We start from the raw sequence: 17,232 nt of genomic DNA on the forward strand, positions 1-17,232 counted from the left end.
GTATTTATGTCAACGTGTTTACACCCGAGTTCTGGGAAGTGCAGAGAATTGACGACTGTCTGTATTAGATTGTCTGGTTGTCATACTTATTTTCCTTTTAATTTATTTCGTTGGTTTTTGGATTGTTTTTAGAGTGTCGAACTTGAACACTTCCCACGACGGGGGGCGGGGAGCTGGGGACAGCTCTTTAAACAGCGACGTGTTGGAACTAGGAAGTGAGTGACACTGTTATTCTTTATTACTAGCTAAAGAATAAAAAGTAGAGCACTAACGCAAGAAATGCAGAGAAAGTGTTTGAGAGAATGCCTCAATCAATAATTCTATTATATCATTTCATCCTTGTTATTTATCACACTTATACATAACCTTACAAAGAAGAGCTTTACTAAGTACAAGCGGTTTGGCATACCAAACTATGTACCTACGCTGATATGACTTTTTTATTGAAAAGAAAAACAAAAGAAGAACAAAAGAAGAAAAACTTTGTAGATCAATTTATACAAGACTATTGAAAGAGAACAATTCCACTATTTTCCAGATCACACGACCCCTAACACTCTATCTCATCAATTCATTTATACAAGAATATTCTAGAGCTAGCTCTACACCTTAGCATTTGTTGTTATGAGAAACCTTTCCAGAAGCTTCTAAATATGGTGGCATATCTTCATGTTGCAATATCTCCCGTGGACAGGTCTTTGTAGAATCTTCTTCTTGAGAGATGATTGCCTTAATAGCCCCCTGTGAATCAAGCAACACCGGAGAAATGGTGAGGTTTGATCGTAAAAGATTGAACCAAGCAGTAGAGAGTGGCTTAGTGGAAATGTCAGCAAGTTGATATTTGCTAGAGACAAAGGAGACTTTAAGAGCCTTGGCGGCCACTCGATCTCGAGCAAAATAATAGTCAAGATCAACATGCTTCATATGAGAATGTAGAACAGGATTAATAGTTATGTATGTAGCACCAAGGTTATCACACCAAAGAGGGGGTGAATCAGGAAGAAAAATACCGAGCTCGCCAAGCAATGATTGTAACCAAAGAAGTTCACAGGTGGTATTAGCTACTGCCTTATATTCGACTTAAGTGGAAGACCTAGCTATGGTGAGTTACTTTTTAGAACCCCATGAAATAAGGTGTGAGCCAAAGTAAACACAGAATCCACCAATGGATTTGCGATCATCAGGTTAACCAACCCAATCAGCATAAAAAAAGGCAGATAGAGTAAAAGATAAAGATGTAGAAAAGTGGAGACCAAAGTGTTGAGTGAGACGTAAATATTGAAGAATTCCTTTGACAGCCTGCCAATGAGGAATCCGAGAACAATACATGAATTGACACACTTTATTAACTGCAAATGAAATATCTGACCGAGTAAAAGCCATATATTGCAAACTACCTACAACATTGCGATAAAGTTTAGGGTCCTCAAATGAGGGGACATCAAGGGCAGTAAGTTTAATAGAAGATGACATAGGAGTGGACACAGATTTAGAATTGTGCATATTAGTGCTTTTGAGCAAATCAAAGATGTATTTGGACTGAGACATGAATAAACTATGAGGATTTCAACTGACCTCTGTGCCAAAAAAAAAAAATGTAAAGAATCGAGATCTTTGACTGGAGATGAGGCACAAAGAGCATCCATAAAATCAGAAATTAGAGATTAATTAGAGCCAGTAACTATAATATCATCAACATAAATTAACACATAAATGGAATCGGTGGAAGTGCAGAGAATAAAAAGAGAAGAGTCTGACCGAGAACTGTGAAATCCAAGAGACAATAGCTTATTACTCAATTTAGAAAATCAAGCCCTAGGGCTTGTTTGAGACCATAAATATATTTGTGCAACTTACAGATATGTGTAGGGTAGTCCAGATTTGTAAACCCAGGGGGTTGTTGCACGTAGACAGCCTCATCCAGATCGCCATGTAGGAGGGCAGTCTGAGTATCCAGTTGATGCAAAGGCCAATGAGATGACACAACAATGGAAATGAGAAGCTTGATAGTGACAGGTTTAACAACAGGGCTAAAGGTTTCAGTGAAGTCAATACCAGCTTGTTGATGAAACCCTTTAGCCACAAGATGTGCCTTACGAAGCTCAAGAATCCCATCGGCATGTCGCTTGGTCTTAAGCACCCATTTGGAATCCAAAATATTGAGAGTGGAAGAGAAGGGAATCAAATCCCAAGTGTGATTTTGAAGAAGAGCTTGGCTCAGTGGCCATAGCCGCACACCACTATGGATATTTGGAAGCCTCAGTGAAGGAGGTGGACTCTTTAGGTATGAAGGAAGGCACAAAGATCGAAAGGGCAAGGGAGACTTGGGAGGGGACCATAGAATTGTACCGTTAGATCAAAGGAAAGGGCAATGAACATTGTTTTTAGAACGAGTGACCATGGGATGAGTGGGAGATGGCCAAGAAGGCAGCGTGGACAAGGGAAGGGCAGAGTTGTATGGCGTTGGTGAAGAGAGATTTGAGGAAGACGACCTAGTCAAAGGAACGGAGGAAGTTGGGTTGATAATGAAGTAGTGGGAGTGTGGGCTGTGGTAGGGGACTCATAAGGGAGAACGGGCTTAGTGAGAAAGGCCTAGGAGAAAGGGAGAGGGGTGGAGCCTTATTAGGGGATGGGCTGGAGAAAGAACAAGAAGGCCAAGATAGTGGTAGAGGCCTAGGAAAAATATGGTCCAAAGAGGGAGAAGTATTTTTGGGCAAACAGTGGGTCGGAGAAGTAAAGGGAAAAGAGGTTTCATGAAATTGAGCATCACGGGAAATATAGGTTCGGCCCGTGGGTAGGTGTAGACAAAAATAACCTTTGTGATATGGGCTATTGCCCATGAAAACACAAAGTTTAGATCGAAGGTCCAATTTGTGACGATTAAAAGGTCGCAAATTGGGTCAACAGGCACATCCAAAAGTCCGTAAAAAAGGAATAATCAAGAGGATGGTGAAAAAGAGCCTGAAATGAAGAAAGATTATTGAGAATAGGCGTGGGCATACGATTGAAAAGAAAAACCGTAGCATGAAATGCCTCAGCCCAGTACTTATGTGGAACAGAGGCATGAGCTAAAAGAGAAAGTCCAATCTCTACTATATGACAATGTCGTCATTCAACAACACCATTTTGAGCATGAGAATAAGGATATGTTATATGATGGGTGATGCCGACCGATTGAAACAATTTATGAAATGGCTTAAATTCACCACCCCAGTTAGATCGGACTGACACAACATTAGAGGAGAATGAATTACTAGCATATCGAAAAAAGATTAAGAAACTAGAAGAAACATCAGATTTAGATTGAAGAGGAAACACCCAATTGTATTTAGAAAAGTTATCTACAATAGACAAATAAAATCGACAATCAGAGGAGGAAAGCACAGGTGCCGACCCCCAAACATCAAGAAACAAAAGTGCAAAAGGCTCCTGTGATGGAGATGAAGGGGAGTGGTGAGGCAGGGAATGAGACTTTGCTTGAGGACAGGTAGGACAGGGAGGAGCAGCAGCACCGGCAGTGACTGAAAGCTGAAAATGATGAAGGGTGAAGGAAGTGGTTTGAGGGGATGGGTGACCTAAGCGAGAGTGCCAAATCTAAGGAGAGGTGCATTCACTAACAAACGCTTGAGGCGAGGAACTGGAGACAGAGAGAGAGTGAGAGTGAGGCCGAGACATCTGGTGGTAAGAATGTAAAGAACATTCCTAACGTGGCCACGAAGAAGAGCTGCCCGGGTATGCAAACAAAGAAACAATTAAAGTGAAATTCAAAATACACCGAATTATCAAGACAAAATTGACGTACAAATAGCAAATTGCGTGTAATATAAGGGACACGAAGGAGTTTGCGAAGAAGAAATTTGTCAGAAGGAGCATGCAATTGATCTGTGCTTATGTTTTGGATAGGACCATCACCGATGCTGACTTGATCGGAGCCCTGATAAGCAGTAGCGTCCAGATTGAGGTTGGAAAAATCCGCAGTAAAATGATTTGTCACTACAGTGTCAGGGAACCAAGCACTAGACTAGGGTACAGAAGAGGGAAATGTCGTGAAGTAAGCTACAAGTGATGGAGGGGCTAGAGCTTGATAAGCTTGGTTGAACTGGTGATAGCAAGATAGTGTGTTGTGTGACCAATTTTTTGACAAACTTGGCACACTGGCAATTATATGGTTGATTGGAGAAGAAGTTATGGTTTTGAGAGTGACCACCTCAGCTTCCCCCGCGTCCTCTTTGTCCACGATGGAAGTTCCCTCTACCCCCACCAGAGGGAGTTGATGAAATGGGTTGTCTGGTTGTAGTAGCATGAGTGGCAAGCTGACCATCTGAAAGAAGAATTTGAGTTTGATGAGCAAGCCAAGACTCATGATTCAAGAGATAATTATAAACTAGCAGAGTCGATAGCGAATATGGCCAAGTAGTAATGGAGGTCACCAGTTATTCATAGTTAGTGCCAAGGCTTGCCAGTAAATAGATAATAAATTCAGATGAAGAGAGCGGTTGGCTAGCAGTGCCAAGAGTGACTGCCAATGATGTTGCTTTGTGAAAAGACTCATTAATAGACTTACATATTTTCTTTAGAGTTGCTAATTGATACTGGGTCTGCATCACATGAGCTTAGGATTGAGCTGCAAAGAGTCTGTGTAGCGTGGTCCATACCTTGTGTAAGGTTGCACAATCAAGAACTTGAGCTAGGACCGTGTCTGATTAAGAGGAATTGATAGCTGAAATGATTAACTAATCTTGCAAGATCCATTTGGTGTATACTGGGTTGACATTTCCTTTAATTATGGGAGGTGGCATAGCAGTTGAGCCATCCACATATCCAAACAGCTGATAGCCCATGAGAAATGGCACTATTTGTGCTTTCCACATAAGGTAATTATCTATGGTAAGTTTGAGTGTAACAAAGTGTGTGGCTAAGTTAATAATGATCGGATTGATCATGGGTCCTTTGGTAAAGAAGAAATGGACGTGGGTCCTTTGGTAGCTCTGGTACCATAAAGAAACAAGCAAAGCACTAACACAAGAAATGTAGAGAAAGTGTTTGAGAGAATGCCTCAATCGATAATTCTATTATATCATTTCATCTTTGTTACTCATCACACTTATATAGACCCTTACAAAGAATATTTATACAAGACTCATGAAAGAGAATAATCCCACTATTTTCCAAATCACACGACCTCTAGCACTAAACCTCATCAATTCTGTTATACAAGAATATTCTAGAGCTAGCTCTACACCTCAGCATTTGTTGTTATGAGGAATCTTTCCAGAAGCTTCTAAATCTGGTGGCATATCTTCACGTTGCAATATCTCTTATGGACAGGTCTTTGTAGAATCTTCTTCTTGAGAGATGATTGCCCTAATACTACCTGTAAATGTGACTTGTGGCATGTGGGTTTGTTGATTTGAAAGGGCCGATTCAAAATGTATTCGTAATGCATGGTTAAAGTAAGACTTTCGAAGACTGATGGAGTATTTCGACGTAATAAATACTCCTTATTCAATCAATAAACTATTGTTTTACTTTAACGCTAAAAAAGAAAGTCGTTAGGTTCTGTCTTGTGAAAGTTCTTGTAAATTGGCTCTCAAGATCCCTAATAACAAAGACGTATGAGTGTTCTATTTTGATGTTTTAAAGAATTTTGTTCATCTTTTGTTTTGGATCAAACTACTTGGAGTATTACTATAATGAATACCATGATTTGAGTTTCAATGAGGAAGGTCTAAGGTTGTATTCAAATGCAAAGATTATAAGTTCCTTTGTGGATTTGGGGTCTAGAGATTATTTAAAGCAAAAACGGAGCATTTCGATCACAAAACCATCCACTTCATAAATAGCTGAATCCTAAACCAGCCAATGTTTAAACCCCTTGATGTATCTATGTTTGGTGGTTTGATGCTAGTCAGCTAGTGTCCTACCTTCAAGTTTGTCTTATCTTGCTGAATTCTGTTACATGATAGCCTTCATTTTTAGTGGTGTCAAAATGCATAGATGAGCTTGCTAGGAGCAAAAGTCTCTAGATAGTTGATCTACAAGATATCATTTATTCATACATTTAGATGAATTTGTCCCAACTACAAGGGTGTCGGAACTTGAAACAAAAGTTTCTCCGATATGTTTGGCAAGATTTTGAACTCTGAGCTGAATTGGTTTCGAGGTTTATGTTGTGCAGTTGATTAGCTACCAATTGCCACCATATCTAACATATCAAAGGAAGGGTGAAATGTCAGTGTTAATGCCTAAAAATAGAGCAACAGTCTGGAAGGGGAGAAATATCCATTCTTGGCCCCGTTGAGGTTGTTCGGGTCTCGATTGGTGTTGTGTGGGCCCTCGACAGTGGTTCGATGCAGCTATATAGTGTCTGTGCGTGCATCAATGGCGGTGACCAGTAAAAAAATGCAAGAAAAGTAAAGAGAATGGGACACACATATTTACGTGGTTGGACACTAGGTCTACATCCACGAGGGTTCGAGGAGGGGAGAAATCCATTGTAATATGCTTGTTTACAATCTATCATGGTCTCTCATCCTTATTGTACAATAGAGATCTAAACTCTACTATCTGGCTTTCCTCCTCTCGCTGGAGTCTATGTGGTGAGGTTGAAGAATGTGAAGTCTCAGAGAAGCCTAGCCTGCTAGTCCCTGAAGTCATATGTGTTATTTCCTTTTATCTCATGTTCTCATTTGCTTTATGTCATATCATCCCTCATTTATGTATACTCCGTTCTTTTCTTCTTGATAGCCTTTCTAGCCTTTTGTCTCCTCCTGCCTTCTCTCTTTCTTCTCTTCTGATGAGTTTCCCCTATTAAGTTAAGCCTAAAAATACTATGAGCCTGTTATATTATCTCTTAGAGTCAGCTACTATTGAGCATCTAGTACCATTTATGTTTCTTGAAGATAGTGGTCTCAGCACGAGTAAAATGTTTGCACCCTTTCAGCTGTGCAAGTTTCATGGATTGAGATGTTTTCTGGTATTAAACTCTTAAACACATATGTTTTGTTTCTTCTTCCTTGCCATCGGAAAAAAAGAAAAGGACTCCAAGAACTAGACTGAGGTGTGAGAACTTTTGTACATGTGAACTCTTAAACCATTATCATTTCCAGACGTAAAGCGCAAAGAAAGTGTTGCTGTTATCTTACTAATTGCTATATCACTGTCCGAATGCAAATGTGTGTGGTGGCCTGCATTTTTTAGGGTAAAAAAAGGTATGAACATGGCATAACTGTGTCAAATCAGATTAGAGCTAGAACACTGGCAACAAAGAGGCATCCTTGTGGACAACCAAAAAAGATTACAAAAAACAATGAGGCCCATGATCGTGCTTTTATGTTTAATCAGATTTGCAAAAATCAGAACAATATTTGGATTTAACACGAGGGAGATATCTCCAATTCTTCTACATTTGTGTTCCTCATTTAGCCCATTACCATCTTAGATTGAACACAAATGACTGATTGCATTAATTGGGCACAAAACCAGACCTACTTTTTTTCCACTTCTGGTTATAATCATGCCCGTACCTCAAAAGCATAATACCAGATCCCAAAGAACCTCTTTTGCTTTATGAATTAAGGAGTAAAAGTCAGAAATTCCATGTGCAACTACCCCTAAAGATAATGTTCGATCCGTTTGGTTGTTAAAGTGTATTCAGTTTAATCTAATTTTAGCATTCATCTTAAGTGAATCTTACAAAACTCACTCTACTATCTCAACTTATAACTATTCATAAAAAATTTAAATCAACTCAACGTTCAAACGCAACCAAAAGCTCTAAGAAGATATTCTTCAACCAAGATAAAGGGACATAATTATTTTATTTTATTTTCCCTTGGTGGGGTTAATGAGGCAGGACAAAGTGGCCTCATCTTGTTTATGAATGGGGATGTTTCCAGGTGGGTGGGGCTAACAGAGAGCTCTCTAGCATGGCATCAAGCAACCATTCTGTGTCTGTAAGTAAAAGAAGGTAGGAGATTGTTTCATTTGCAGACACACTCACCTGTGAACACATGGGCTGCAGTGTTTATTCCCTAATCGGGCAGTGAGAACGAAACTGAGAGCCTTTAGAAACAAAATCCAAAGAACAGACTGTTTGAGATTCCTTGAAAAAGGAAAGGTAAAATATATATGATTAATTTTATTAATCTGAAAAGGCTGCTCGCAGTTTTATTAGTTTAAAAGCTCATGCCACCGACGCCAAGTCATAAAGACTTAAAAGTAAACCATCCAGCATGTAACTCAGTCCTCAAAAGGTGATATTTTATTTCCCAGAAAATAACATAAAAAGGGGATATTTTATTTCAAACGAGGAAAGGAGTATAAAGGATAAATAATAATTGATACATACTATTTTTTTAAGAAAGAATCAAGGTCATCTCCTAGATTTTACACTAAAAATGCATGAACCACACCAAAAACGTACTATGTTCAATGAGTAATGTTATAAGTATGATGAGATTTACTATAAATCTGGACAAATTGATGTGTCACTTATAAAAAGTTAAATTAAAAGATAAGTTTGTTTTAATATTTTCCACATCATTCTACTTTTTATTTTTAAAAGCACTTTTATTGGATTAGCTAAAAGTTAAATCCATTAAAGATTTAGCTGTTAAATCATAAAATGTGATCACATTGAAATTTAGCTACAGTCATTTCTAAAATTATTTCTAAATTTAAAATGAACTATTCATTCATTAAATACATTTTATATTAATTATTTCTCTCTCCCTTTTATATCAATTATTTCTCTCTCTTTTAAATGACAATTGAAAATATATAATTAGAATATGATTACTAATTAATATATAATATTATGAATAGTAAAATATGATAAAATAAAATAAATTCATAATTAAAAAAATTAAAATATTTTTGAAATTATTAATTATCCATTATTATATAATGAATAAATGGATAATCCAATGTAGAGATTTGATATGAATAGCCAAAGTTAAATTCATCTTATATTATTTTATTTTCATATAATGAAAAAATGGTTATTCTAACGTGGAGACTTATGTGAATGAAATAGTTAAAAATAAAATTCATTTTACATTCATAAAAAATGTATTTTAACTTTAACTTTAACTAATCCAATGAAAATACTCTAGCAGATGTTTATTTGGTCGGTGAAATATATGAATTTGAACTCCCAACTACCAAATTAACTAGTTTTTTGGTTTTTTTTTTTTAATGATGAAGTGAAAACAACATAGAATCCAAACAACATTATTCTTCTAATCTTCTTTCTATCGAGAGGTCAAAGCACACTGCTGAGAAGGTTGAAACTTTAGAAAGGGGTTTGGTAAATGGTTTGACAAGAAGGACAATGAAAGTAAGGTTGTCCAAAATTGGACACAACGAACCATCCATCCTCAGACAAAAATGCTAATCCAAGTCTATTAATTTTCTTTCCAAGCAATTATGGATAGAACTATTCAACCAGACAAGTTTGGTGTGAGGCATGATGGCTTTGTCACCTCAACAATGCAAAGGAAATTGTCTTTCCTTACCGGCCTATCTTTCTTAGGAAGGGGAAGAAAAAAATGCTCCCCCCATGTTTGACTGACGTTGAAATCCCAGCACTATTTGTTGGACATATATGGATGATCATGGGATCAATTAACAGTATCCCATGATATATGTTTTTATTTATCGTCCAATTTTAGGACAAATATAGATTGTGACTCAAGTTTCACCTTCTATGTAACATGGAAATGGTACCAAAAAGAAAAAAACAAAAAAAGTTAAATTGAGTTGTTTAAATATATACATAAGTTGTGTGTACGCACGTGTAAGGATTAAGTGAACTGTTATAGATATAAAAAAATTACATAAAAATAAATTTACAAACTAATATAACTTTATGACATCCGTTAGATCTATTTTATAATAAAAGTAATTTTACAATCTGACGCACCACGTCAAATCACTTCAATTTGTGAGTTTATTTTTATTTAATCATTTTGTAGTTAAAATATTTCTCAAGGATTATTGTAGTATACTGTTAAGAATTTAATACAAATAATTAAGTTTAATTTTTTCTATCAACTTTTAAGATAAATAATAATTTTATATGATATCGAAATAAAGAGTTTGAGTTTAAATTTTAACTCCGCACTCTATTCAATATAATTAAATATTCCACATGTTATATGTATAATTAAATCTTCAAGATCGAATGAAATAAATCTTCATTTATTTTTCATGAAGCAAATATTCCTAGGGGAAAGGTTGATAATTTTACTATTAGTTTGAGATTGAGTGAAGAATGATTAAAGGAATATGTCTTAGCTCCAATTATGAACACATATTAATTATGCTAATGCCTTTGACTCATGTTAAAGATATTCATCACGCAACCAAATGTGCATTATTGCTAATAAGTTAATAACACTTGCCCGAATTTCTTTAAATTCTGTGTTCAAATTAAAATAATTTGATTTTAAAAACAAATAAATATAAGGTATAGATTTCATTACATTTAATGATATTTGTTCGAGAGTTGTGAATCTAACATGAACACTTTTTATGTTGTGTATAATTTAGACAAACAGCTGATGATAGCAAATCTCTGATCTAATTTATCTCCAAACTGAATAATATAATTTCAAAAGAAATAGACAACGTATAAAGAGTGGTTTAGATTTTGAGATGAGTTGAGATGGATTGAGATCGTTTGTGAATGGTAAAATAAAAATTAAATTATTTATTATATTTTATGTAAAAATTTGATAAAGTTATTTTGAGATTTGAAAAAGTTGAATTGTTTATTATATTTTATATGAGAATTTAAAAAAATTATAATGATGAGAAGAGATAAATTTTAAATGTAAACGGAACCTAAATCTCACTACATTTAAGACTATTTGTTCAAGAGTCCTGAAAAATGTGAACTAGATAAACACTTTAATATTGATTTTTCTCTGATTAATAAGAGTAATATTATATACAGTCGTAGAATGTATAAATATTGTATAATTATTTTAAAAAAGAGTAGAATCTATTATTAAAAAATTAATTTTTTTATTATATAAATATTATATTTATTTATTTATTTATAAATAATTATATAATACTTATATATTCATAATTACAAGTATAATTTCTCAATTAATAAATGATTCCAACCTCTTCATCTAATTTCTCTAATTAATATTGCTTAAAGTATTTTTCTAAATAAAGTGTCTACCAGATTACTCTACCGAGAGAACGGGGGTGTGAAGTCAACGACGGCGGGACCCACGCGGTGTCAGTCACGGAATTAGGAGCAATGTACCGTCGGTGCAAGATAGCGGTTTGGAGAATAGGGCAGTCAACAGAACCTAGCAGTACGTGTCAGACTGGAGCGAGGTATTTTAAACGTGGCAACTTTCCATTCGTTGCCCTTCGTAACGGCTATATAAGAAAGAGTCATTCTCTCTCGGGGACCGTTCATGGGTCCCACTGTTGGCGGATATTTTGATAAGGAAAATGTTATTTCTACGTAAGTTTTCTACCGAAAATTTCTACCGAAAGGCAATTTTTTTTTTTATTTAGTGATTAAAGAATGTTTTTAAATGAATTTATGATTTTTTTATATTTTTTAAAAATATTTAAAGTGTTTAAAAAAATGATTGAAAAAAAAGCAAAAAAAAAAAAAAAAAAACTTTTGCCTTTCGGTAGAAGTTTTCGGTGAAAAACTTATGTAGGAATAGCAGTGCTCTTTTGATAAAGCCGCGCAGATCACAGGGGAAAACAATTTCAAGAAAAAAAACAAAAAACACTTCAAAGGAAAGTAAACCCAGAGAAGTGAAAACAAAATAATTTTAAACAGTAGCAGTTTATGTGCATGTTGGCTTTGTTCTTCTGTATTGGTTTATTATTTATGAAAAATTCTGCTTATAACTCTACATAGATTATGGTTTCATTAAATAGTTTTATATCATCTTATTTTATTATTATAATTTTTTTAAAATTTTACACAAAATATAATAAATAATTTAATTTTTCAAATTTTAAAATAATAATAATATTAAAAAATAATATTCTAACAATATTTTATTTAATTTTTATCTAAAATCATCTCATCTCAGCTCACTATCTAAAAGAGATTATATATTTAGTAAAGTATTTATATGATATAATTTGATTTAAAAAATATTAAAATTTTAAGTGATATATATGTATACTCTACACACTAATTTAATAATAGAATAACTTTTTATTAAAATAAAAATAATTTTTTAATCTTGTTAATTACATGAGTTATAGTTTAATAGTGAAAGGTGATTATTAATAAATTATATCATTGCGAAAACAGTTTGCCAGGATCAAAAGAAAAGCAAGCATCTTGGTTTTGAGAATCAGATACCAATCGATCCTAAGTTTTTTAAAATTTTTAATAATAGATATTTTTTGTTTGTCAAGCATTTTTCTTATTCATTAATGTTTTTTTTTTTTTTTTTTTTTGTGTAATGAGATGATGACATTCAAGTCTCAATATACCAACAAGGACAGAAGATGCAAGATGAAAGAGTGCAGTGGAAGAAACTGAAGAGAATATGAATCCTTTTTGGCATGAAGACCAAGTGGAGGATTAGAAGAACTACAGTGTTCACATAAGCCAAGTCCAACCCCCGACATATATATTATATATATATATATACACTACAAACAAACCTCAACAGCTTAATGACAGCAAAGACAAAAGCACATAGTTTCATCTTTTGGAAGTAGTGAAACGCAAGGCGCAAGCTAAGAGACACAGCAGTCTTGAATTAATTGAAGCTGAAAATGGGGGAGAGGAGAAAAAGAGTGACAGAGGTCTTTGTGTGGGACCCACCTTCAAATCTGTGACACAGACGGCAGTTTCATTTCTCTGCAGCATTCCTTATTTAAATGCCTATCTTTCTCTCTCTACATCCCTTCTCTCTTGAGTTCTTTGTGTTTTTCCTTCTTTCTCTGGAAAAATTATAAAATATTGTTGAGGAGAAAGTGGAGGGCTTTGTATTCTTTTGGCGCTGTGAATTCTCAAGCGAAGCAAAAGTCTTCCTCTTCTCTTTCACACCTTTCAATCTCAAAACCACCGAAGAAGAATGAGAATCTAGGGTTTGGCTGCACCAAGTCCAACAAGGTCTGTCCTTTGGTGCTATTCCTGCTTTTTCATTCTAGCTTTGATCAGTTTCCTTCTGTGAAAATAGCTGTATATGGTTTCATCTCTATTTGGGGTTTTCTCTTTTTCAATCAATCTTCACTGACCCAGTTTTTAGTGTTCTCCTGGTCTTCTTTGTTTCGGAAAACTGAGCCTTTGCTATGGTGAAATTCCTGATTTTTCAATGAAAATCTCTAGCTTGGGCGTTTCAAGTTCGGTGAAAATGGGATTTTGACTTGGGTTTTTGTTCTGTCCGATATAGATGGCTGAATATCTGTTGTTTGAGTAGTTATCTTATATCTTGTGGTCTTTTATGGTGTACGTTAGTTAGGTTTTTGGTGTTCGGTTCTCTAGTTTTTTTTTTTCTTTTGGTTGGGGCTTAGTATGGAGGAGGTTGAAGGAGCTAATAAAGCAGCCGTGGAGAGCTGCCATAGAGTTCTGAGCCTTTTGTCTCAGCCTCAAGATCAGGTTCAGTGTAGAAATTTAATGGTAGAAACTGGGGAGGCTGTCTTCAGGTTCAAGAAAGTCGTTTCTCTTTTAAATACAGGTTTGGGCCATGCAAGAGTGAGAAAGCTCAAGAAACTCCAAATCTCTTTTCCCCAAAACATACTCTTAGAGAACCCCACTTGTAGAACAGATCAGCAGTCCAAAAATCTTCAATATCTTCAGTCTAGCTTTCCTGGAAACCCAATTCAAGAAATTGGCTCTAACGTTAAGAGTAATCTGTGTTTGGGAAACCCATCTTTGGAATTGAGCTCAAATGGGAAAAGCCCTCTCCAACTTTCCCAAAAAACACCATCAACACACTATCACTTCCTCCAACAACAACACCAGCAGAGGTTATTGCTTCAGCAGCAACAGGCGAAACAAGAAGCCGAGATGATGTATCGCAGGAGCAATAGTGGCATAAACCTGAATTTCGATAGCTCTAGTTGTACTCCCACAATGTCATCCACTAGGTCTTTTGTTTCCTCCTTGAGTATAGATGGGAGTGTAGCTAACTTGGACGCAAGTGCTTTCCATTTAATTGGGGCACCTCACTCTTCAGATCAGAATTCACAACAGCATAAGAGAAAGTGTTTTGCCCGGGGAGAGGATGGGAGTGTGAAGTGTGGGAGCAGTGGTAGATGTCACTGCTCAAAGAAGAGGTTAGACTTTTTTTCCTCTCCATCTCTTCCATTTATTTTGGTCTTGGATCTTATTCTGTAGTTTTCCTCTTTACCTTTTTTATGTGAAACGATTTCATTTTTTGTAGACAGATTTTTCTTAATATGCTTTACTTTGCTTGCAGGAAACATAGGGTGAAGAGATTGATCAAGGTACCTGCAATCAGTAACAAGCTTGCAGATATACCTCCTGATGATTACTCATGGAGGAAATATGGGCAGAAGCCAATCAAGGGTTCTCCTCATCCTAGGTATGTTGAATCTCTGCTTCACGTCAAGTTTTGTAAATCTGATGATTGGCTTTAAAGTTTCATTTTAACTATCGCTGTTCTGCAATTTGATATGCATTTTTTAGGGCGTAATGCACTTAACTGAAGTGTTATTAGTTGTTCATGGAAATTAGAGTTAACTTTTTTCTGATGAGTAGATGTTAGCGTTGTTGTTTCTTTCCAATCTTTATTTTGAGAAGTACTGCAGTGGAAAAAGATCTGCATCCTTTTTTCCTCATAACTGAGGCGAGGTGTTTGACCATATGATGGTTTTCTGTGATTTAACTTTCAATTAGCTGTGATTGGCCATTGGATGGTATTTTGTGATTGTTCACTACTCTCCATTGGAATAGCAATAAACGTGAGCTACGTACCCAATAAAAATACTATTCGCACTGACCAATGTATTTATAGTTTAGTGAAGCGCCACGATTTAGATGCAACATTTGAAAGAATAAAAAACTAAAGTCCAAGTCTAGGAACCAAGAGTTTTTCCTCATGCTTCCTCTGTTGCTGGGGGTGGAGCACATACAAGCAATGTTCTTGTCGATGGAGGGGAGGAACCTTTAGGCCATGTTTGGAACTTGGATTGAACTGAGTTGAGTCTAATTTTAAGTTGAGTCTATTATCTAAATACCAAATTCTCAAATCACTAAATTCATCTCAACTCAAAATCTCTTTACATATGGGACTCGCAACCTTTTTCAACTCAACACTTCTTTACACGCTGGACCAACATTTTTCAACTTTCTATAAATGCACCTAAACTCATTTTAACATCCAAACACATCTAAACCTATCTTAAGTGGGCCTTATAAAACTCTCTCCACTATCTCAACTCACTGCTATTTATAAAGAACTCAACTCATCTCAAACCAACTCAACATCTAAACGGGTTCTTAATGGTGACTGCAACAATGGACAGCTACCATTGCTGTTGTCACCATTAACTGTTGAGGAGTTTCGTGATTTGAATGCGGGATATGACGGGGAGGAAATTATGGGTTTGTCATTGGTGCCTTGTGAGGAGGAATGTCTAGGGTCAAGAGTGCAATTAGATATTGTGTTTGGGAATAATGTTGTTCTCTTGGTTTCTTTCTCCGATAAACAATATGGCGGGTTCACCATTGGATTGAGTTCTGCATAAAGTTAATGAGATTCAACATATCGTTGGGCTTTCACATGGAAGAATATAAATCACTACTCACTGCGATTGTGGCGAGCTAGTCGCTTGAAACCAAATAAAGTTTTAAGAAAAGTTGGGAGTTAAAACGTCTTTCTTGGACAATCAACTACAACGCTGAGGGTAGTAGCTCAAGTCAATGGAAGACTAAATGGAGGGCATTATGAAGACGTTCTCGTAGAGAGAGTTTCGGGTAGAGTATTAGCCCCAATTTGGATTGGAAACTCACATCAACTCATCTCATCTCATTATTACAACCTTTCCAAATTTTTACACAAAATATAATAAACAATTCAACTCATCTTTGAATCCAAACGGGATTTTAGTCTTACGGGAAACAAGGGGTTGGGGTTGGGGTTTGGGAGGTTTGTTTTATTCCAATTCGGGTTTGGTGTATTTTATGTAGTTTTTCACGGGTTTTTTGAGTCATTTGGAGCTCTCTAGTATGGGCTAGATGTTTTCTTGTATACATCTAGTGTACTTGGTTACTCCTATTGATATATATGATATTTATACTTGTATAAAAAAAAAAAAGAATAATAACTAAATTAAAATGTTTCCAAACTTTCAAAGTTGTTACAGTTTTTGCATGAACTTCAAGTTTCAACATTTAAGGGGGCTTAGTAAGTTTGAGAAGCTGTTTGTGAACTTGTGCAGGGGATACTACAAATGTAGCAGCATGAGAGGTTGTCCTGCGAGGAAGCATGTTGAGAGGTGCTTAGAAGAGCCTTCCATGCTCATTGTTACCTATGAAGGCGAGCATAACCACCCCAGGTTACCATCACAGTCTACAACCACATGAACCGCATGGAGAGATATTTACGAAGGCCAAGCCCTGCTTTTTAGTTTACCAAAATCTAATGTATTGGTTGGCTTGGAATGTACATATTTTGCATTGCTTGACCATGGATATATTTACTTGGAGCAGTTTCTTGGTTCTGAAGGGTTGACTTGGAGCCTTTATCTGACAAATTGGCATGAGTCCCCATACTTAACTGAAGAATTATGTACTGTCGGGGGTTTCAAATTGTAAGAACTCCTTTAATCCTTTTTAGCTAGAGATGCTTTAAAAAGCCTAGGGGGCTCGGGTTCAGAATGAATGATAGAAGATGCCATTGCATCTGCTATGTGACTAGAAGAGTAAAAACTTGGCTCTTCCCTCAAAAGGGTTGGAGCTTTTTAGATTTCCTTTTGGGTATATCGTAATTGGTGTGTAACAGTGAGAGGCGACGCTTTTCACATACATCAACTCGCCTCAGTCACCAACGCTTCTGATTTTTTACTGTTGCTCTTCAGTCGTGACAAGTGTTGTTTGACTTGAATTTGAGTTATCGTTTATTTTTATAATATTTTTAATCTCATTTACTTATTATATTTTTTTTTTATTTTTTACATAAAATATAATAAATAATTTAATTTTTTTAAATTTTAAAATAAAAATAATATTCAAAAAATATATTCTAATAAATATTTTAT

At 35.6% G+C, this 17,232-nt stretch overlaps 1 protein-coding gene across 1 annotated transcript; it reads left to right on the plus strand.

Annotated features, from left to right (window-relative positions):
* The first annotated feature begins 12,896 nt into the window (after positions 1 to 12,896).
* LOC108996036 (probable WRKY transcription factor 21) lies at positions 12,897 to 16,940 on the plus strand. Its single transcript, XM_018971770.2, has 3 exons — positions 12,897 to 14,286; positions 14,430 to 14,555; positions 16,414 to 16,940. Exons 1-3 carry the CDS (start codon positions 13,523 to 13,525, stop codon positions 16,556 to 16,558), a joined length of 1,035 nt encoding a protein of 344 aa, XP_018827315.1. The 5' UTR covers positions 12,897 to 13,522; the 3' UTR covers positions 16,559 to 16,940.
* The last annotated feature ends 292 nt before the right edge of the window (positions 16,941 to 17,232 follow it).

Source organism: Juglans regia, chromosome 1 (genome assembly GCF_001411555.2).
Source record: "Juglans regia cultivar Chandler chromosome 1, Walnut 2.0, whole genome shotgun sequence".
In the NCBI taxonomy this organism is placed as follows: Eukaryota; Viridiplantae; Streptophyta; class Magnoliopsida; order Fagales; family Juglandaceae; genus Juglans; species Juglans regia.

What these genes read in the sequence shown, in the direction of transcription:
- LOC108996036 (XM_018971770.2), top strand. Translation starts at nt 13,523, where the DNA reads ATGGAGGAGGTTGAAGGAGCTAATAAAGCAGCCGTGGAGAGCTGCCAT. An exon ending in TGTCACTGCTCAAAGAAGAG is followed by an intron (nt 14,287 to 14,429) that starts GTTAGACTTTTT and finishes CTTTGCTTGCAG; the next exon opens with GAAACATAGGGTGAAGAGAT. An exon ending in AAGGGTTCTCCTCATCCTAG is followed by an intron (nt 14,556 to 16,413) that starts GTATGTTGAATC and finishes GAACTTGTGCAG; the next exon opens with GGGATACTACAAATGTAGCA.